The 23,882-nt window shown below is 32.8% G+C and overlaps 1 protein-coding gene across 1 annotated transcript in view; it reads right to left on the bottom strand.

The window, feature by feature from the left end:
- Para (paralytic) overlaps positions 1 to 23,882 on the bottom strand; it is a 71,410-nt gene that overhangs the window by 10,574 nt on the left and 36,954 nt on the right. The window contains 21 exon segments of the mRNA XM_064216856.1: positions 1,155 to 1,317; positions 2,448 to 2,621; positions 2,699 to 2,976; positions 5,216 to 5,281; positions 5,526 to 5,631; positions 5,770 to 5,975; positions 6,444 to 6,687; positions 7,330 to 7,398; positions 9,339 to 9,653; positions 9,747 to 9,911; positions 10,011 to 10,155; positions 10,235 to 10,292; positions 10,369 to 10,581; positions 10,897 to 10,988; positions 11,283 to 11,411; positions 12,239 to 12,444; positions 12,590 to 12,745; positions 14,408 to 14,440; positions 14,699 to 14,878; positions 15,015 to 15,118; positions 15,994 to 16,100. Coding sequence (XP_064072926.1) covers positions 1,155 to 1,317; positions 2,448 to 2,621; positions 2,699 to 2,976; positions 5,216 to 5,281; positions 5,526 to 5,631; positions 5,770 to 5,975; positions 6,444 to 6,687; positions 7,330 to 7,398; positions 9,339 to 9,653; positions 9,747 to 9,911; positions 10,011 to 10,155; positions 10,235 to 10,292; positions 10,369 to 10,581; positions 10,897 to 10,988; positions 11,283 to 11,411; positions 12,239 to 12,444; positions 12,590 to 12,745; positions 14,408 to 14,440; positions 14,699 to 14,845 — 2,965 coding nt within the window. The 5' untranslated portion in view covers positions 14,846 to 14,878; positions 15,015 to 15,118; positions 15,994 to 16,100.

Genomic DNA, 23,882 nt, shown 5'->3' with positions numbered 1-23,882 from the left:
ATATGCTTCTGGCGCGAAAGTTTAGAACAATTTATACTTCATTTAAATATATTTTTGATTTTGATCATGAAATATTTGTAAAGGCATAAAATAAGATTATTAAAGTTACAATACATATTGGCTTGTCAGCAGAGATTTCGTGTTTTGACTTTTATATTTTATGAATTATTCAAAAAGTTAAAAAGATTAACTTTTTTGACAAGACTACATGTTATGAATTATTTAATTAAGTATGAGTAAATTTTGAATATTAAAATTTTGTTTGAAAAAACATATCAGAGATTAATATTTTAAGTGACCGTACAATTAATTTGAATGTCATAATTTGTATACCATTATTGAAGTGAAATGTACCATAACTCGAAATCTCTGCTTATGCAGTGATTATAGTGTAAGGAGTAATAGAAGTAAAGAACAACCATGCATTAACAGTTTGCAAGGTTTTTTACTAAACCCATAATATGTTTGCTGAAGATAATTAACTTCTAGCAAATACATGCAAATAGACAAATTCTACTCAGCAGTTTGTTATTTTATAGATTGAGGTGTAATTAGGATACTATAATATATTGCTTGATGGCTTTGATTGAAATTGAAGAAATTAGATGCAGATAATATATAGATATAACTGGCTAAATTTGAGAATATCAGAAAAGCTGGCAATGAATGTCTCACAAGTGAGGCGCCTTTGTTGGGGGCTTTCAGAGTTAATACAATATACTTAAAAGTAAATAAAAGCTCACTTGGAAAGATAACACCGATTCTTGCCAATCACCTAACAAGATGAGCACAAGAGTGTGACGCACATCAACACAATAGTTACAATTAACTGTGACCGGAGCCCGAATTAAAGTGTGGAGTCGAACATGTCACCAGAGACATACGTACCAAAATTCTATGACGCAATCCACACTTTAACAAATAACTTGATTCTCAATGAATCTACTTCAACATAGATAGCAACTATTATGTTCACAATATCTAGTCTTGCAAATACACAAATGGAACACTTCTAACTCTAAATGATAATATAATTGTCACTCATGTATTCTACAGTATTGAAGTAGATTCATTGGCAAGTTCAGCGGGCATTCACGTCACTAACGTTTAACATACACCAACGAACATGCAAGACTCCCACCAATTCGACTTACCAACATAATTTTTCCCGAATAGTTGCATACCCATCACGGCAAATATGAAAATAATGATGCACAATACGAAGGTCAGGTTGCCCAAGGCACCCATCGTCCTACCCATTATAGAGATGAGTAAATTAAGTGTCGGCCATGACTTTGCCAATTTGAATACTCGAAGCTGCAAGTACAAATTGTGAAACAAGGCGTCACACAAGCTCGCTTACCGGCGCTTCACCTATGCTACTGCGGCACCTTTCTGAAGACCGACAATCGTTCAAATAGTTCCGAAATCTTTCTAACTCATGGTTTTCGTTTCCGAAATTATTTGAGCAATTCTAGGTCAATTAAACTAGGGTTAGCAAATGTGTGCTTGAGTAACCTATCAAAAATGTGCGTTGAATTATTTCTGTATGAGTGGGATATATGTTATTCTATATTCTATTATTTCTATGACTTTGTTATGTGAGAGCTTTTCGATTTATAAGTTATTGCATATCATTGCGTGACTTGATATTTTCTGCAGAGTCACATAAATGTTCTCTTAAGCCTAATGTTACTGACATAGATCCCATCAGTTGTCGACCTGATGTATCGAAATACCCTCGGGAAGCGAAGCTGCATGTTACTTCTATATTACTTGATGCAAAGCTTAACTTATAATCACAAGCTGCGTGGAATAGCTTTATAACGTGTCTCATCTCAGGCCCATTCGTGTGATGGAGCCACATTCCGTGTTATAAAGCCACTGCGAGGACCGAATGGTCCCGTATGATATTAATGGTTAATCAAGCCCTGTGTGAAATACTGGGGAGTGTGAAGCTGAATAATCAATAATCAAGCCTAAATTCTTTAGAGATGCTAAATTGTTTTTTAAGAGAACCTGTATAGTTTTTCCCAAATAACTGCATTCCCATCACCGCAAATATGAATATAATGATGCAAAGTACAAAGGTCAAGTTCCCTAAAGCTCCCACTGTCCTACCCATTATGGATATAATAAGGTTTAGCGCCGGCCAAGACTTAGCCAGTTTAAATACACGCAGCTGAAAATATTTCATTACACATAAATACATATATGTTATCAAACTGGTGTGTGATGCATGTGGATACTGTGACTATAAAAAGTAAAGTACGTACTTACACATATTTCTTTAAAATAAGTTTAGAGTACATGGTATCGCTGTAATTTTAATACTTATTGTTTTTGATTTAATACTTTTGTGTTGTAGTATTATTTGTATAAATATATTTACCGTTTATACATTAATAGTAATTAAATATAACTAGGTCAGTTAAAATAGAACTTACCAAACGAAATGAACGTAACACAGACAAACCCTGTACACCTTCCAGACCCAATTCTAATAATGATAAGGCCACGATGATGAAATCAAAAACGTTCCAACCTTCTTGAAAATAAAATTTCGGGCTCATAGCTATTAATTTTAGCATGGCTTCAATACCAAAAGTAGCGGTGAAAAACTGAAAAAAAATATTATCATGTAATATTATCATTATACTTGAATGTTATAACAATTTATGTTGCTCAGTAAACTTACATAGTTGCCACTTTTCAGCGCTTTTTCCATATCTCTATCCATATCGTGATGGTCCAAGGCCATAAACAAAGTGTTGACCACAATACATAACGTGATGAACAGTTCTACGAACGGGTCGAACACCAGAAGAGCCACGTATTTTTGGAACTCCAACCACAACCAACAGCAGTCCCATACACAAAAGAAGTCTATTCCTTTCATTAAGCACTCAAGGAGTCTTTCTTTGAAGGTGGGTCCATCCTCATCGTCTTCGGCTGTTGGGAAGTAGTACACTGACACTGTTGTGTCGCGTTACCGTAGAGCGTGTGTTTTGTGTATTGAAGAGAGAGAGAGAGAAATATTTTGTTAGTATTCGCTCATTATTTTTATACTTTAACCAATAACAGCCCATTCAAGTTACAGGACTTGACATGTCACAGATAAAATGGATTTTGAAGGGCCAATATCTTAAAAATTTTTAGACATCAATATTCATATTTTTTGAATTTTGTTGGCTGTCATTTATCGGACGACATATTGTATTGACATTTTTTTAGATTTTTATATCTCAATAATAATGTCATATAAGGATACTCAACGAATACTGGTGCTTGTTACTGTGCTCACACCATAAACCACGTCGAAAGCGGTCCGCACGATTCAACTAGAGGCTTGTCACAAACTTGCATCAAAGCTTACTTTAGCTTATCTACATGAGGGCGATGTTGCGTCATTATTGCATTTCTAGTCTAATTTAAATTTTAAGGGTCAAAAAATATGAATATCGTGATTTTTTAATACAATCTAAGTGATATAAAATACCTATACTTATACTACGAAGGTTTGCTGGAAATAAGATTAATTTATGACTAAGAGTAAATTTTAAGCATTAATAATAATAATTGCAACAAAAGTAACATGCGTATAGTTTTTGCTATAAAGTTCAAGCTACATTAGTAATAAAAAGTAAACATAAGTGTGCAACTTAGTTACTAATTTTGACAAAATCTATTTCGTTTTTTAAACAATAATTACAATTTTTGTCTTAACTTGGGTATTAATTGCAAAATAATTAGCTCATTACTTATATAAAAAAAAAAAACTTTTATATAAGCAGCACAAAAGTAATTTGCTATTATAGTAGTATTATCCAAATTTATATTGATAATGTTATTTTATGTACATTTATATTTTGAATATAGCACATTAACTTCTAATATTTAAAAAAATATATTGTGTAAAGCTTAGAGCGGTGCTTGCATATTTTTGTGGCAAAATAGTTGTTTTCAAAGAATTTCTAATTTTTCTACTATTTCTTCATTTTTGTTTGCATTAGGAGTTTGAATGTCAATTGTCCAAGGGATCGAATCTGTGCCTTTAGCATCATCAGCTAGGCGACTCGTATACATTGGAGCCATTAAGGTTAATGTTTCATTAATGGTTCCCGCCTTGCATCTCTAGGGACTAGCTTACAATGCTGTACCTATATAACAGCAGGCCAATAGTATTTTTATTGGTATCTCAGTAGCAGCCCGAAATACGGCAGTATTTGGCACGGAAAGCTTCGCTTAAGCTATTACCGGTCGGGTCAGAACACTCTCCCATCGGATGTGGAAATGAGGAAATAGAGAGTGAACCTGTGTGAGCGCATGCACTTGTGCATTATAATATCTCGCGCGCATTTGGTTAGTGTTGAGAACTGCTCCCGTAATTAAAATTAATTAGTACGATATCTATGGTAAGGAACTGGCAAGAACTTCGATATAAGATTGTCTGTCGTGACTTTAGTATTTAAGTTCAATTCATAGAAATCGAATTGCTCTAGTAAATTTAAGCCTGATATCAAATAACTGAAACCGTTTAAAAGAAGATTGAAAGCGTGTCAATGTTAAATTGAATGTCTTCCAAAATTCCGAATAAACGACACATTTTGTTTGCCAGATCCCTAACCATATTCTACGTTTATGGTAATCTAAAATAGTTAAAATAACTATTCATAAAATAAAACAAAAGCGTAGCAAAGCTTTGTGTATAGTTAAAAATAAGTAATTTAGTTTTTTCAGTTCTTATTTATCTGATATTGTGTAAGGGTTGGTTAAAAAATGTAAAACGTTTATTAGTTTTTGGTGCGTGCTTTTCATAACTTCGTAAACTGTGCTTCAAGTGGCTTTACATGTTATTAAAGATTAATAAATGACACCCACAAATGGTTCATTTTGCCAATTATGCTTTTTGCTGCATAATGAGCAAATACCTTTGTGTTTTGTTATGTTGTGTGGTGTATATGCGGATATTCATGTATAAAATATAACATATAACATAAACGGTGTAAACGTGATTATGGATATATATATTTAGTTAATGACACATTTTATTATATTCAATTTAAACTATTTTAAACATAAGCGTAATTTAAGGAAAAATAAAACACATTTAAGGAAATATCTACAAAACTTTGAAACTATATGCGACGGTTTGAAGTAGTTTCACGTAATACTAAAACATTTACGAATTTAACTTTGCTTTTATAACTCTTACCGTTTTGCTCACTAGCTCTACTTTGTCTCCCGGCTTGTTCAATAATTTCATTTAGTACCATTACATCTGAAATTATACAAGATATCATACATACATTTTATTATAGTTTAGTACAATGGTTTTCTCTTTAAACTAACAAATCTTCACAGATGTGATGTCCGTGGTTTTGGTACATCTTTTATTTAGATTGAGTTTCTTATGTATAAAAGTTGAAACTTTATATCACTGATAACCTTTTACAGTGATTTAGAGCTATAATACCCGTTATTTAAAGGGGATGCGTGTAAGTCTTTGAACTGAAATTTCTTACCTCTCATATCTACAACGTTGGGCTGCTGCGACTCTATAAAAGGGTTGTCGTTAGATTGTTTTAACACTTTGCCAGCCTCATCTGTACATTCCGTTGTGCTTATTTCCTGAAATATGCCATCGACCATTTAAAATTTAGATAACAAAAAACTGTTGTGATTACATTAATAATTGTGAATTTTTGTCAAGATAGTTAAATTTAATAAAGTATATTATTTAATAAGTATTATAGTAAATAAACTTACATATTCTCTAAGCGGTCTAGATGCGAGCGACGAATCTTGTCTTGGCAGTGGGTAGGCATGCGGTTGTGACGTTACGCTGTGATTTCTGGATGCAGATCGTCCTCTTAGCCTTGCTTCTTTCGTTTGCGCTTTTCCACCTAATAAGTCACCGTGTGAAGTGTACGACAATCGAGATTGATGCGACGTGTAAGAAGAATGTCTCGAACCTATAATAATTATTAAGAAAATATACATATTCCAAAGCGACGAAAAATGTTTGAAGTGTTACCAATTTTTGAACAAAAATTTGCTTTAGAAGAATTTAAAAATAGAACTATTAACTAAACAATAATGGAAATGCTAAGTGCAAAATTTCTCTTATTTTGAATCTAAATTATGTATCATCAAAGCGTTCGTCCTTATTTCGTTTATTTATGTTCGGCATAGTGTTAAAAGTGTATGGAAAAGATTCGGCAAACTTTTGCGACCGGTCACGTGCTCTTTGGCATTTGCTCGTGGATTAGCTCCCACTACATGTGGTTTAAGTAATTACGAGCTTGATCGATGATTGTAAGTTACACGAATTGATAGTCGCCTCGCATTGCACGCACAGGTTATGATGGAGTATCACTATTGTATTCTATCTAAAGCATACAAACAAAATAGACCAAGTGTAAATGTAGTAACATAATTACCTAAATTGGCATAGTAGACAGGTATAATTATAGCACCGTTTTCTTCAGACATTGGCGTGACAGCATTTGAATCGTCAGCGTATGGCAGATGTTCCTGTGCATCCAAGTATGTTGAAAGAACTAGTGGTTTTCGATCAGCTCCGGGTGGATATCGATTTCTTCCGTTCGGTCTAAGAGCCATTTGATGCGATCCACGAGACCCTCGGCGTAAATTGAACGGTGATCCAGGGAGTGACAATGAAGCCTAGTCATATTAAATTTTAAAAAAGGTCTTAGTAACTCAACACAAGTAATCCTATTTATTAAGTCAATCTTTAATTTACTGTTATTATTGTTTTATTTGGATTCGAGAAATACTAAAGTTTTTTTTTTATAATGTTTCAAATACAACGTTCCTCAATTCGGATCGAGTATGGAAAATGCAGATGAACTAGTACTGATTGGGAGTCGTTCGCAGAGGCTTCATTAGTTAAGGCTTTTCTGAAGTACTTATGTACGTACGATTATGAATCATTCGTTTTTCTTTTACATTACTATGACTTAATATTTACTTTCATGTGCCGATAAACAAATTGTAAATAAAACGCACAGTCAAGAAAATGACTAATAAGGAAGAAATATAATGAAGATTAGAAAAATAATAGTGCTTTCGAATCAATTGCAGCAATGCATGACATTGAATGTAACATTATTCTGATTCAAATGTGAAACTAATAAAGAATATTTTTAAATGATTTCATGAATTGTTGCAATATGAAATGTAAATAGTAATTACAAGAAACATAATAATTTGTTTTATAGAAGAGGAAGAGAAAGAAAATAAGATTAGCTAAAGTAAAGGAAAAGGAAGGGGAACACAAACACCAATGTGGCTACAAGGACAAACCTGTGAGCCTTCGCGCAGTGGCCCATATGACAACTGTCCGTATTTATTTATGCGTTCAGGGTGGGGAACCTTTAATACACAGAAAAAGTGATATTGTAATTATCGAGATAGTAACAATAAGATTATAATTAGACAATTAATCAAGAGGATAAAGGATTTTACCAAGAATCATTTGGAATAAGGAAGTTGCAAGAAAGTGATACGAGACGTGAAACCAATGTGTGACTAAAATGAATCAAAACAGGACTACCAAAAATTCTAACTAAATAAAAGAAGAAACAAATTTAAAATGAAGTTAATTTACAATAAGGTTTTGTAGCTTGAAGGGTATCAATTAATATTATTATTGTGGTAACTTTAACTACAATACTCTTATTGTAAAGACACATAAACAAAGAACCAAAGACAAGCATTGGCAATGATAAAAGCAACGGTTAGTCAAGTAACTTTGTTTATAAACACATGAAGTAATGTGGGGTTAAATTTCATGCATCTTTGCATATGACTAAATCCTACCATAGCTATATTTTAACTTCTACATCTATAGTCATGAGGACTGTTCTTTTATGACCAAATTACTTAGCCTCCGCATATCACTCATCGAAATTGAGGAATTACTAAACTGTGTTAATGTTCTTACAAGTTACTAGTAATGTTAAATTAGTTATGTTGACCGAACCTACCTCTCCACCGGTGACATGTTCAGTCTCAGCTCGGCCCGTTCGTACATTCACATTACGAAAGAAACAATCTAACATGACAATAGACTCCTTCTCTCCAATAGTATTTATTCCGATAACCTTTATTTACTGACTGACTGACTCACAGTCGTTAAATCTCTGAGCCCTAATTTAATTGTTCATTTATCCGTTTTAAATTATCTACTTGAAAAAATAATATTGGAGATTGAGATACTCGAAAACAAAATTTAAACTAAAGTGCACTAAATTCAATCTATAATCTAAATTGTCAATTTTCTTTCTAAATCATGCTTACATAATGAATACCCCATAGAGAATTGGTTATATTTTTCATTACTTTACCGTAAATAAACATAAATTAGTAGACACTAAATGATTCTAATCAAATAAATCATTAAAATAACCGTTATTTGCATATACAGTTGTTTTAGTAATGCGAATTGAAATAAAGATAAGTACAGCTGCAGGCATAATAGTATGAGAATGATAACGAATGAAAGTGATTGTAGAGATGGTAGGTTCAACTAATAGCATGCCTCGAAACCAATATCCAAATAAATCCACAGAATTGATGTTCAAAAATAATAAAACAAAGTTAAATAAAATTCTGACTCAAATTTCAGATTTACACATTTCTCGTTATATACAGAATAATGACAATCAGTAGAGTCTGTCTTTTTATTTATTTATATCGATTTATCTTTTGTAATTGAAGGAAAATCTGAATTTCGGCGTCAGCAGCAAATTTGAAGGGAGAATAAATAATTAGATCAAAGCTTACATCAATAAATAAATTTGGTTGTTCTTTTCAACTTGAATTTGTTATTGTGTGACGTCGAATGTTTTAAAAGTGAGGATGAGAGATGAATGCTTAAATCGTGTATTAATATTTATTTAAAATCGAAGTTAACTTTGCTCTTGCGTAGAAGCAGCGTGAACGTAGAATAAAATCAAGTTGAAAAGAATATGTTCCGCTGCCAACAGTTCCATAAAATTAATATTGCAATCTTTACAATTAAATTAAAGTAATTGCAACGAGATAATTCACTTTTTCACTAGTAACAAGATGTTATCAGATATTTTACTTATTTTTTTGTACTTACGTTTTTTTCTATATAATATTACATTTATGTTAAGAAATAATATTGTATTTTAATTATGCAAGAATAATGTTTCAGACGTGAGATATCTTATTTAATTTTTTTTCTAATGCATTATCAATTATAAAAAAAAAAGTCGTCTCAATAACAACAAATTTAGATAAACCATTGGCAGCGTGATGGAGGCGTGAAAGGCGCGCATACTCACCATGCTGACCTTCCTTTGTCGGCGTGCCGGTTCGTGGTGCGATTCGTTGGCGGTGGGCTTGTGCGTGGGCTGAGTGCTCACCGAGTCCTGGAAGGGGTCGCTACGGAGGGACATGCGCTCGCGCGTATTGTCGTCCTGGTTGCCGCGCTCCTGGTTCACGAACAGCTCGTAGCTCTGACAGGAAGAGTCGCTGGGAGATTTAGCAGGATGTGCCTCGGCGTAAGCTGCCGCCTCTGCCGCAGCAGCCTGCTCGCGAGCGTGGGCTTCCCTGGCTTCCTGCTTATCCGCTCTGGCTGCCGCTTTTTGCTCCGCTTCCTTTAATTGTAAGATTGAAATTTATTTATAGTAAACATTTAACAAAAAAAAAAATACTGTCATTCCAAGTCTATTATAACTACAACAACATACCCTAAGGGCTTCTTCTTCGGCTTGTTCCTCTTCTTCAGCTTTCTTTTGTAACTCATCATATGACATGGCGACAATGGCCAAAATCAAGTTGACGAGGTAAAATGAGCCCAAGAAAATGATCACTACGAAGAACAAGACGTGCCATGAACCCGCCGACCTTAGCACCTGTAACACAATTTAAAAAATATGTATAATAAATTCTATATTTGAAAAAGGAACAACATGAATATTATAATATTTTAATAAATTTAGTTAGGCCATTACCAGTTGATATAGATTTTCCCAATAGTCCTGTGTCATGAGTCGAAAAGCTGATAGGAAAGCCCAACCAAAAGTATCGAAACTCGTATATCCGTAGTTAGGATTTGGTCCATAGCCTTGTAAACATATGTAGCCTGGTTCACACTGTCTATAAAGTGAGAAATTCGCCTTAGTAACAGAACTTCATAACTATAACTCAATATTAAACAAATCATAACTTAACATACCCTGCTCCTGATGAATTTCCACAAAGGGGATAGTCTCCGTCTTCACCGTACCAATTTGCTAAAAACAAAATAATTTATAATTACATATTTTTCTTATTTATTTAAAAAACATATTGATATTAGACCAGACTTACTTTCATTTTGACAAAATCTTTCCCAGTTCTCATCAGTGAGGTTACCCCAACTACCGTCTTCCGGGAAGACTTTAATACATTTCTGTGTCAAAACCCCCATATAGATTTGCAGACCCATAAGTGCGAACACAGATAGTGAAAACATCGTCAATATAATCACATCCCGAAGATTTTTCACCGATTCTATTACCGCACCGACAATAGTCTTCAAGCCTGTGGATCGGATTTATTTTATCATTGTTCAAACAGAGTCTAACTTAAAACGCCTACTTATACGTATATTATATCACTCGGTGCTGCATTTCATTTTTAATTTGCTAATAAAACAAACCGTTGTACTTACTTACATTTGTCTTTTCATTTCATTTTAAACCATTCTTATTTTTTACTATTTATGATTCATTACTCATACATCTACTGTTAAAAGCTTTTTGTTACTGCCTACTTTATTATTCTAGACATCGATAAAAACTGCTGTTTCAAAATTTAAACTTTCCTAAAGATAAAGTTATACAAATATAAATTTACCCGGTACGATGGCCACAGTCTTCAAAGCTCGGAGAACTCTGAACGTTCTTAGAGCGGCCAAGTTGCCGAGATCTATGCCCATCGTCACATAACTGCAACACACACCCACAACCACAACATCTAGATTAATAATATCTAACTACACAATTGAACTAGTTTATATCACGAATCTTCGAACAATGGAATTCTTATAGAGTTCCCCTGCCTTACTACCCGTATATCGTTGTAGTAAAGAATAATTTTAACATACGAATATCTAATTTATATATATATTCTTCTATATAATAACTATTAAAGAAATATTTAAGTATATAAGAACGAAAATCTACAATTGAACATTTGTAACATTTTGCTACATAAATATATTAAAATTGTCTACTACTCACGCTAAAGCTATAACTACGAAGTCAAGCCAATTCCATGCATCTCTAAGGTATGTGAATGGCTGTAGTATGAAACCCCTGGCCATTACTTTCACCGCCGATTCAAAGGTGTAGATGCCGGTAAAGATAACTCTGTAAAAATTCACCTCCATTGTGGAACGCCGCTCAAAAAGTAGACAAAATTGTCACAATAAAACAATTCTAGGTCTTCGAAATCAAACAAAACATCTAACTTGAAGTCATGAAGGGTAAGGTGGCGGTAACAATACGATTTACTAAATACACCTATTACTAAATGAAATTGAAATACATACCTATGTATTTACAATTTTATGGTATTAGTAAGTAAGTGTCGCAATAGAAAATCTTAAGAAGAGATGGATAACTAATTAAAGGACGCTGCATCGCTGTGTCGTGGTAAATGATGTGTAATATTATGCTACTGTCGTTGTCAGGGTCGTTTTACGTTACTCTCATATCTTACCGAAGTCGGCAATTGAATTAAATAATGCATAATGAAAAAGTTATTCATTACTTAAACAATTAAGGAGTTGCTATTTCCGTTAGAAAAGTTTGTGAGATTCATTATTAAGATATCGAGAAGATCGGATAAACTAAGTTATTTTGCAATAATATTATTTCTAACTATGAGTAAACTGCATTGATAACACTAATTCTATTTTCAAAGATATTTTCATACATTTCAGACGAAAATTTATATTTTCAAATATAATAAACTAGGCACGTAATAATCTAATAATAGATATAAAAGTTTACTTCCGATTATCTAAATTATAGGGCATTTAGACAATTCGAAAACTAACTGAAGTCTAATAATTTTGAAACTAACGTGCATTCTACTAATGATTAGATGGTATATAAATTTATAATTTTATATATATATGTAATCGTTTAGAAACGTTAGCAATTAATTTAATTATAAATATGTTGGTACTTACTCAGTACTTTCGACAGTTGGTGTGGTAGGCATTATCATGAGTATACAATTCACAAGGATTGTGGTAATAATGAACAGAGAGAATAAAGGATGCACTAATATATATATGGCCACTCTTCTTATTGGATTGAATGGATCCAGTATCCACAAGGCATTAGTCGCCGAAAATCTGAAGATATCTTTACCCTTGCTTATGACTACGAATGTCTGAAACAATAATACAATCAGATTTAAAGATGAAATCCTCATTTAGCAAATACTAAATGTACGAAAACGTATTTTAATTTAATATACACGAAACAAGTTTGTTTTGGCTAATAATTAATGAGATTTAATTAAAAACTGTTCTTACTGTTTGGTTGTGGTAGAAAGGATCGATGTCCTCGAGTGGTGTGGAGGCGAGTTCGAGAGGGAAGGAGCCTTGCATCCGCACCGGCAGCGGCAGGCCCTGCTCCAAGGTCGCGTCTGGTTGGGGACCTTCATCTTCATCCTCATCGTCGTACCGCACCTACATCACACACATTGTATCACCAAGGATCCTTCGCTTGGAACTTTCGACGCAGCAACCTAGATTACATTGACAGTATACGTATATTGTTCTTACTTTTTGCGTTTACTAATAAATTACTAATATTTTGAATTTAATTGTATACATGGCACCGTTATTTGATTCGTAGTATGTATGTGATACTTACTTGCAATAATTACCATTTTACTTACTCTGTAATAGGCTCAATGAAGTTTAGTGTGTTCAATTTTAATAAATTAATATTACTTGTACATTGTTACAATTATTGTGTTATTTTAATGACAATATTAATATTATAATCACAATACACTACTAAATCAAGGCATCGTGTAACAATACTGTTGATTCTAGGCTGTGTTATTCTCACAGTTACTCCACTATTCGACACATCTCTGGCTAGGACTAGGAGAATAACACTGGTTATTAAAGCAACTAGTATTATTACGGTAGTAGAGCATGGCTCGTGAGCGTTCAAAGCTTATTGCTTCCTGTGCTGCTGCTGTCCGTGTAACCATGATGCGATTTTGGCAGAACTAGAAGCGATTGCAGAACGATTCCCCCTATCATGTTACCGTTTTATCACTAAAATTTCATAAGTTGATGAGATTAATTTATTTATTCGAAATTATCTCTTCTAGTTTTTATTACTTACACGTAACTTATATTATTTAATTAATAATCTTGGAAAGTATCAATGCAAAATTTACTTTTATTTTATGTATGAACTAAATATATATTCAGAAGTTGGGTAATTGGGATCAAAAAATATAGTTTAGCTTAAGCAAATCGATTAGTTTTTTGTTGTAAGCTCCTTAAATACGTTTACAAATATTTAGTAAGGTTAATAGGTAGCAAAATAGGGGATCGTTCGTATATTTGCGCTAAACTAGCTAGGTGTTAACACCATGCTAGACCTAAATGACAGCAGCCGATGATTTTGCAGACATGAGCCAATCGTGTGCAATGCATGATAATGGTAATATGTTATGTGCTAGTGTAGTTCATTTGCTATTCATTAGGACTAATTACACTATTATTAGTTTTAGGATATTGTTTTTGTTACGGCAAAAAGAGGTTCGTAGTTTGGGAGCAAGTGACGTGTATGTAATCTTGGTGTAAGGTTATAGACAGTAACACTAGGCTCATTTTTAACATATTCAAGGTTATCTAGATTTATTTCTAACCAAGGATCATTGGAGTCTATTTTACTATTTAGTTTGGGGACAATTCGCTTATTTATGATAAGGGGCTTTAACTATTCTGCATTTAATTTCGGTATCTTCATATAATTTTCTAGGAAAATACCTTTATTAATTGTAAATGCAAATAAATATGATAAGCTTTCGTTTCGTTAACTACTGAACATTTATCATTAAGAATTTGCTAAATGATTCAAACAGCTAAGCTTCGGGTTATCTTGATACATTTAATAGTTATTGACAAAGCGATGTGTTCAAAAATGCGATTAGTAATAAATTAGAATGCAATGCAAGTTATCGCACTTTGACTGCTGTCATGCCAATGTTTGTCGGAGTATGTGATATTCGTAACAAAATAAATTTTGAACCAGCGATAACTTGCTAAATAATCTTTCTAAAAACGAGCCTTAAAAAGGTAAAAGGGGCAAGCAAGCAATCTTACTTCTTTTTTCTTTTTCGTCCGCCCCAAATCGGTCTGGAATGGTTTAAATAAAAATTATCTGTCAGAGCTAATATTTAATAGAATGCTCTTCTTTAATAAGTTTATTGTTTAAGCATTTGTTTTATATTTTGCTGTGTTATTCTTTATTTTACTTATTCGCTTGTTTTATTGGAGTTGAATTAACCTAAAGTTTGTTTTAGACCGTCTATTGTACAGTGATTGTTGGGCCAGCAGTAAACACTCTTGTGGCAAAGAGCCCATAGTTGCATTAGTGTTAGGCGCGTGACTCACCTCGCCTTCCGCTCGTTTTTTCTCAAGTTCTTTTTGCTTGGCATGCTCTTCAGCTATGCGGGCCTCGATTACGGCCAATGACTCTCGGGTGAAGGGTCGGAACAAGCTTTGTTCTTCCTCGCTGATCGAGTCCAAGTCCTCGGACATTGTCTATCGAACTCCCCCCGAGTAAACTGCCTACTGAAATTAATAATTGAAATAAGCTATAAGTATGTTAAACGTGAATCATAAAATTATTGAAATAGATGATAGTATGAAATCAATAATGAATAATATATAATAACTAATTATTATGAGAAGAGAAGATGTTTTGTACCTGCTAACAGTGAATGGGCGGGTGTGTGTGGTAGGGAAAGCGCGTGCGGCAGTACACTCTGCGCCCGCGTTCTCCCGCCGACCACCTACGGGCGGAGCGCCCTCCTGTACCAGTAAAAAGTTAAGATTAATTTTAATATAGTTTTTTCGCATTTATATGACATAACGTGGCATATCCACTATTTTTTATATTCGCATTTTATGATTTGTCCACATGGTAGCATTCACGGGATCAAATCACAAGATTCTTGTTACATAATACTGTCATTTAAGTATTTATTGTCACTCTCCTAAATGAACTATATGAGATTTCTTTAATTGTTTTTTTAGTTATAGTACATTTTATTCTATGCTTATAAGACAAAATACTATTTTCGTATAGTCTCTTAGTTAAGGAACATGTTATAACGAAATAAAATATTATAAATAAGTTTATAGCATTTGGATGATTAGATATAGAACTCCAAATCGAATTTGGACAACGTCGACTTTTCCCAAATGAGCCTAGCTTACTCCGCCAGGAAATATAATAGCATAAGTGTATGCGCAAACAAAGGTGCCCACCATATTCCTTCCCATTCATAGAGCAACGACAGGAATCTTCTGGGAGGAGTAACAGATTTTCAGGATTTGCAGAAACATTTATTAAAATAATAACTTCAGCTGCTACTCAAAATTAAGTTACAGAAAAAATATAATTTATCGGTTCAAAAAGTTTTATTTAATAAAATAAACTTAGATTATGTGTATATCGAGATAGAGTGTCGCACTAAAAACAGACTAAAACAAACGGGCCAACTTAATTATCTTGGAGCGTGACAGCTACGCTTGACACTCGCCAGAAGTCATTCTACTTTACTAGTGTGCGTATACTTGACCAACAATTGGCCAATGTTTGCCATTTACGATGCATTCTACGCTTTGACAGTCTATCTGGATAATCAATAATCAAAGAAAATAAACTGTTCGCTGAAACAGACCTGTCGTCCTCGTGAGCAGTGTGGCCGCGGCTACTAAAGAGATGAACGTCACCACGTACTCGCTGATAGGGACAGCCAGCAAATGAGCGAGATTTTTCATGTCCGACCTGAAACAAGCGCCTGTACATAACGAACTATAATTAACAACCAATTATTAAAATATATACGATGAAATAAAGCAAATTAAGCATTTTGTGCTTAAATAATTTAGATAATAAAAAGTTAGTTTATCAAGATTTTCAGAAATATTTTGGACTTTTCAAATATTTGTAATACGGTTATTTATAAACGCTAATATTCTTAACTAAGTAATAAGTAATTTTCCTAGAACTAATTCTTGTCTATGCTAAATTTTATTTTCTATGCTATTTAAAGTGTTTATTAGGACTTCGATCTCGTACCATGTAATATTTTAATAAATTAAAAAAATCGAGTTCCCAAACCAGTATAAAATTTAATTTCTTCGAAAGCAGTTGACAAAAGCATGTAATAAGTGTATTAGGTACCGTATAAAAATACAGGGTATTGTCTAGAGGGCGCGCCGGGTGGTGGCCGCGTCGCGTGCAGGCCGCGCGCGCTCCTCTCTTCTACTTCGGCGCGCGCGCAACATCTGCGATACCACTTCAATTGCGCCTGCAATTAACATCGTATACTATTAAAATAGCTCTCAACTTTCATTTTAAATGTTTTATTTAAATAATACTTCAAATTTGAATATACTGTTTTACTACAACCAGCATTGTCAGATTAACATTACGTTTATTTATTCAGACCATTGGCCATATAATTAGGAAAATAACAAAATTGTAGTCTGGCTAAAGTATTTGTCAAATAATAGCAGTTATTTATCGTCTAAATATACCCTGCGTTTTATTAAAAAGGTTTTTATGAATACAAATATTGCGTATTCGTAATTAACAAAGTTCGGTCACGTACATTAAAGAAACAAAGTTGACCTTGCAAAACTGAATATTTTTTGTACCTTTTCAACTATTTCTAATGTAAAATTTGATGAATTAACTTGTGTTTTAGAGTCTAATAAAATGCAAGCGCGAAATGTTTAAAAGCTGCAGCTTTGGATGAAAAAAATCAAATAAATATCAATCTGCTTTTGCAAAGACCATAAAATGTTATATACAATTGTCGTGGGTTTCATTTTCTATAAAAGGCTTTTTTATGGATATAATTTGATTTCTAACCTACAATTTTCGAATTAAGGTATTGGATCCCAAAAAAACGTAGGCAAATGTAAAAAAACGTTAATCAAAACGAAAGACAAAGGCATGGGCTTAACACGTCTGTAAGGATCATTTATCAAAGACAAAAAAATACAAATCCAAAACGGGTTTGACGCGAGAGGTTTTGCGCAAACCTCTACCAAATTAAAATTACTTTATTGAAGCTCGTTTTTTTATATAATTTCATTTAATTTATATCATTAATTGCTATAAAGGTATAATAAAATATAACCAAAGAACGTATTTTATTATGAGTTAGAACTACGCGTAATAAAATGTATTCTTCAAGGCCCTTTTTTAAACCAGAATGCTAAATTGTTCTCAATTAAATCACTGTCTTATGTTAAAAAGAGGTGACATGTCTGTTGATTACGTCAAAGAAGCTGCAGCTGCACGAATAGTACAAAATGTTATGCAATCAAATGTTCAAGTTTCAGATTTTTTATTGGAGCTCGACGTAAAGGAAATAGTACACGTAAGAAAAATTTAAAGAGGACATCTTGATATCGCACTTTTTTATGGTGTAGTTGGCAAACGGGCAGGAGGGTCATCTGAAGGAAAATACCCCACTGCCCATTGACATCTGCAACACCGGGAGCTAGCAAATTGCGAGAGTTTTTGATAATATACGTCAGCACAAAGAGTCAGTAAAGGAGATTATGCAATTTTATCAATAAACTCTAGAGGAAATTGAAAGAAAACATATCTTTATAATTTATAAAAAATATTATATAATCCTAAACTGTTTTCGTGGTTAGAGAGCTGAGAGCGTTTTTACGATTTTCTCATGTTTCATAACAAAATTCAAAGGGGTTTAAGCTCAGATCAATACGAATAAATTTGCTCGAGTAAATTATGCTCTTACGTCACTGCTTTTTGCATTACGATGCTTCAAGTTTGTCAACATAAAACGTACCAAATAGTTTGCTATGACCCTTTGAAACGTGACAGGGTTCCGCACGGGACGGTAAATCATTTGTATCATATCATCGTATCCTGAATACGAAAAAAAATTGACATATATTCTCTTTGATTTTGAGTTGCAAGACTTTTTGGAAATCATGGTTAGATCCCTTCTACGAAACAGTAGCGTTCGAAATTTAGAAGCTGGTACTTTAATTTTTATAGAATCCCTACTGCATTTGTGCACACAAATAATACATGTTCATTGTTCATAATATAACATCAAAAGAGAGGTAAGTTTTATCTACGAGGCTCGAGGTTTCTGGCTGTTTACAGTTTTCAGTTGGTAATAGGTAAGATTTATTGTCTACCGGAGCAACTGCCTTGGGGCCTCCACATAAGAGGGATCCCCACAATAGAGGTTCCGACAAATTAAGAATTTTAATGTTATATATAATATATAAATATCTAGATATAGTCAAATTATAGATTACTTACTGATACAAAGAGTAAATAAATTATAAACAAACCTTACTAACAGAAATGAAATTCTTAAAATTAATTTATATAAAAATAACTAGGGGCCTCCACTTCTCCGTTGCCCCAGGGTCTCTAGACCTCCAAGTCCGGTCCTGTTTGTCAAAGTTATAATATTTGAAAAGACAAATTCCAATACTTGTTTATTGTAATACGGTTCTCCTATCTAAATTAATGGTATAATGGTTTGAAGCAATACCATATGAATAGCTAATTTAAATACGCAATTGTAATGTGTAATTACGATAATATTCAATGATATTTGCAGAAAACATTGCAAGAATACGCAACAAGAGATAATATTAGCACTGTGGAGGTTGGCTGAGTACGGGCAGATAATGCACTTGACGTGATATTGATTGTATTATAATAGCTGTTTTCAGTTCCATATTTGAAATGTATCTCGATATAAAGTTATAATTGTACGAGTGCAAAGTCGGGCGGGCTGCCAGTAGTTAATACAAGTGTATCTTATTTGAGTTAACTGAATTAATTTTAATAGAACTGATAAAATTATTTATTTGCTAAATATAAATTACCCATTTTAACGTTATAATTATGAAAAACATTTTCATAATCGCAATAATGAGTGGTTACCTTCCCAAATACACTGGCGATATAGAAGTTATGAATTATATCTTATACCGCCAATGTGCTAGCAACAACGGGATTTAAGATGTTTTATAACACTTAAAACATCTTAAATCCCGTTGTGGCTTATAATACTTGCCACCACTCAACATCTTTACACTTCATTTCTATATAATTATTGGTAAGTGGAATTGGTGGCACCAGCACTGATAGTCCAGTGCAAACCCTATCACTGGTAAAGGCAATTCGTTAGAATCTATTCACAAATGTTACATTTATAATATTGAAAGATAAAATAATACACAGTTTCTGCTGTTACCTAATGGAAATTGACTCGTTTATACTGAGCAGTTCTTAGAAAAATGGACACGCACAGCTAAATAGTGGTTTCTATAAAAATATTCGTGTACCTTGATCGTTCTTCTACCGATGACTAAGCCGCTGCATGCTACGGCTGTTTTTGTTTGTATGAGATCACTCTTTCACTCAATATTTGATAGCAATCGTTAACTTTAAGAAAATGATTATAAATAGTGAGTATTAAACGTGTTCGTAATTCATCATACTCAATAATGGTTTGATCTCTACATATTTCGTTTTCCGTAGGAAGTTTAATTTTGTTCGACCCTTTTGAATTTTTGATATATGACAATCATTTAAAGTATAGTTAATTTTAAGAAGTTATAACGACCTGTTATAAACATTACTAGTATGTATTCTCCTGTGGCAAAAAATTACCTAATAATTTTTTTAGACGAATTCCTTTTGTTTTGGTTACAAATTTGGTACAGTACCTTTTTATTCATCTCCTAAAACGAGAATATATAAGTTTCACTACAAGTATATTCTAACGTAATAATCTAATCTGATGTTTTAGGATAGCATAGTTAGTCGTTATTATGACAAAATATATATATATATATTTAATTTTTAAAAGCTTTAAAATTTGGATCTTTCGTTGCCATTTCAAATCAAATTTATTTTAGGCTATATCTTTTTATTTAATTACGAAAACCGCATTAATACATTTATTTATAAAAACGAGCATTGTTTTCAACTTTAAATAACACATTTCGTGACGTAGAAATAAATATAACATATATACATGTTATAATGATGTCAAATCCCTTGTTGAAATAAAGAAAAATATAAGAGTAATGACCACACAAATGTCTGAAACATTTTTAAACTAGGAATCAATCATGTTATTCCTGCCTTTGTTTGCAATTTTCCATGTTTGCAATACTAGCCTGAAACGTACATAGCCAACATATTGATTGGTTAATGCGGGTTTGGGCTAACATTTTATTGATTTGAACATTGTTTATGTACAAGGGATAAGATGTAAGAGGACTTATATTACATTATACTACCGAAGAGATAAATATTTACAAACGATATACAGTAATAACATGCTCTTGCCATAATAAAACTTAACGTTTAATGGTTATTTTCATACATTATCTTAGAGATAAATATCTATTTTTTAGGAAATATAGTTGTACTAGAGAATCCCAACAAGTGATGTATAAACTCAGCGAAACGTTTATCTATAAATTTAATAGTCTGTTAAATTAAATACAAACTAATTATTAAATTCCAGTTTCATTAATAATAATCTCTAGAGAGTCGATAATATAGAGATCATTGAACGAGTTCATGTCACAGCCCACGAATTATATAGTTCAGTAGCTTATATCACGAAATATCGTAGTTTGTGTTACCAACTAGTGATGATGACGGTGATGTATATTTAATCTACGGATTTTTACAGGCACTATACTTTTCTTGGTTTAAATACCATTTAAAATACTCGTATAATAATAATTATTATCGAGTAGGTATATATAGATTTCGATGAAGATGAGTTGAAATGATATAATGAATTTAAATTTTAAGACTAAAATAACAGAAATAAATATATGTATATCTGAATGTATCAGTATGAGACTACGACCAGTCGACGCGCAATCTTCCGTAAAAATATTTTTTGAATTCCGCTGATCCTCCTCGCCTTTTTTATTTAATAACCAACGAAAAACTCGGTATATTTAGTATAATTTTAGCTAACCTACATATATTGTACTTGAACTCTTGCTTTATAGCAATAATATTTCTCGTGGGAGAAATTATGAAAACAATTTTTACCGCGAATACCTTCTAAAGAACCGATTTAATCTATCTGTTGTTGGAGAATGCACGTATTCAGCTTTCTATCTTTTATATTTTGCCAATAAAGCTGCCAATATGCCAGTTCAACTGATATAAGATGGCATAATAATGAACGCTCGTATCAAGAGCGACACGAAAGAATAAAAGCGAATGTTCAAGATATCCTGAAGAATCGTATTGTATTAACATTGATGTGAAAATCACGAAGAAAACGAAAAAAATACTATATATTTTACGATCCTATGATTTTATAATCTTACCAGTAGAGATGCGTTCAAAGTTCAAACGCTTTATAATTTGTTCCTATTCATCCTCTAGGTGCTGTTTAAATTTACATACAATACAGCAACATTCACCCAAAATATAATAATCTTGTTAAGCATTTTTATATTTAATATGATATGTGTATTAATACTAATATCTAATTATATACTGCGAGTAATTTTTGACTTTCTCAACTTACATCTGGCAGTTATTTTGTAGACCCAGCTTATAAGTCTGCAGATTAAGTTCCCACGTTAGTCATGGAAAAGTTATTGGGTTTTTCTATCAAAAAGTTCTCATTGCCTAGACAGCAATTTAGCTATTTTTAAGTTAGGAAGTGTTTACACACCTGTGCATTCGAAACCGTCTCCGGTTATATCAGATGCCCTTCCCATCGGATCATGAGAGTGACACACACCTGTGCAGTTTGATATCCTCTTTCCAATTGAGTTGATCTTGTCAGACACACCAATGGTCAAAATTCTGGCTGTATGACGTCATACACCTACAAAATAAGACTCGAAAACGATAAAAAAACATAAATGTATATTGTTTTAAATGATAACAATATTATAAATAACTGGTTACTGATTAAATTTTATCAGATGTTTAACAACTGGTATTACAAAATTGTCCCAATTATTCCTTTGATGTTATGACTCTGTAATATGATCAAATAAATGATGACATAATTTTATCCTCATTATGTAAATTTACTAATTAAGCTACTTAACGTTATAGTGTAAATTTTTTTTTAGGTATCGCATATGTATTGCGCTCGCTTCCCGGTCCAATGCTAGATGAACTACAGAGTCTGCAACCTCGCATGATCCGGCGCAACTCCATATCAAGTGAAAATTCTTCGTCTATAGAAAACCCGAAAGCTATCCTAGTCTTCTTTATTGGCGGTTGCACATACCATGAGATATCCGCATTGAGGAGCATCAGCCAACAAGAAGACTCAAATGTTGAATTTGTAGTGCTCACAACTAAATTAATTAATGGCAACACTTATTGAAACTTTAATGGAAGCTGAATAATCTGTGTTCAATTATATATTTTTTATTTAAGAATATATTATAAAAAAGTAATAAATTATTATTTTATAGTTGTTCATGTAACTACAACTAAGACAAAAATAAATACATTTATGAAAAAGTATTTTGCATTTTAATTATTAAAATATAACTTGAGCCGAGATGGCCCAGTGGTTAGAACGCGTGCATCTTAACCGATGATTTCGGGTTCAAACCCAGGCAGGCACCACTGAATTTACATGTGCTTAATTTGTTTATAATTCATCTCGTGCTCGGCGGTGAAGGAAAACATCGTGAGGAAACCTGCATGTGTCTAATTTCAACGAAATTCTGCCACATGTGTATTCCACCAACCCGCATTGGAGCAGCGTGGTGGAATATGCTCCATACCTTCTCCTCGACGGGAGAGGAGGCCTTAGCCCAGCAGTGGGAAATTTACAGGCTGATTATGTTATGTAACTTGACTTATTAAAATGATAAGATTAATTTAATTTAGCCTATAAAACTATTTTATAAAAAATAATACCTTTTCAACGACTTATTTATGTAAAGTCACCTAGAGTTCTAAAACTACATTGATTATCGTTTCTATTTTACGTTGTTGGCGGCGACAAGTCTGGTATTTTCCGCCTTTGTTAGGAATATGAAGTCTATTACTTGACATGACGTCAATGAAACTATCTAGTGATTGTATGGTAATACACATAGCGCCGCTGTGGTATGGGATAAAAAAATAAATATTACAGATTAAACAACAACAGGAAAAAAAAGTCTTGCATGTACGTTTCATGTAAAAGCTGGAAAATAATGTTTTAAATTTAACTTAAGTTAATAAAGAATGAAGTATGTATAAAATGGTTGTTGTTTAAATAATAAAAAGGGCTAATATAATTAGGAGTCGGTGTTTATCCGAAATAATTGCTTTTGCTAACACTAACATAGAAATTGAGGGAAATACACAAAACGTAACACTTTCTTTTTGAAATCCACTTGAAACGATATAAACTGTATACGAATTCAATGCAAGTTTTTCTAATAAATAGACGTCCTAAATTAACGGTGCAAAAATAGATAGTATAAAAAATATCGTTAGGAAAAAGAGGAACAGTTAGTGTTTATTAAAAATTAAAGAACGCTCACAAGCGTG

Source organism: Vanessa tameamea, chromosome 14, assembly GCF_037043105.1.
Source record: "Vanessa tameamea isolate UH-Manoa-2023 chromosome 14, ilVanTame1 primary haplotype, whole genome shotgun sequence".
NCBI classification, from domain to species: Eukaryota; Metazoa; Arthropoda; class Insecta; order Lepidoptera; family Nymphalidae; genus Vanessa; species Vanessa tameamea.
Note: the sequence above shows the minus strand (reverse complement) of the source record. Positions and strands in the feature narration are given on the sequence as shown.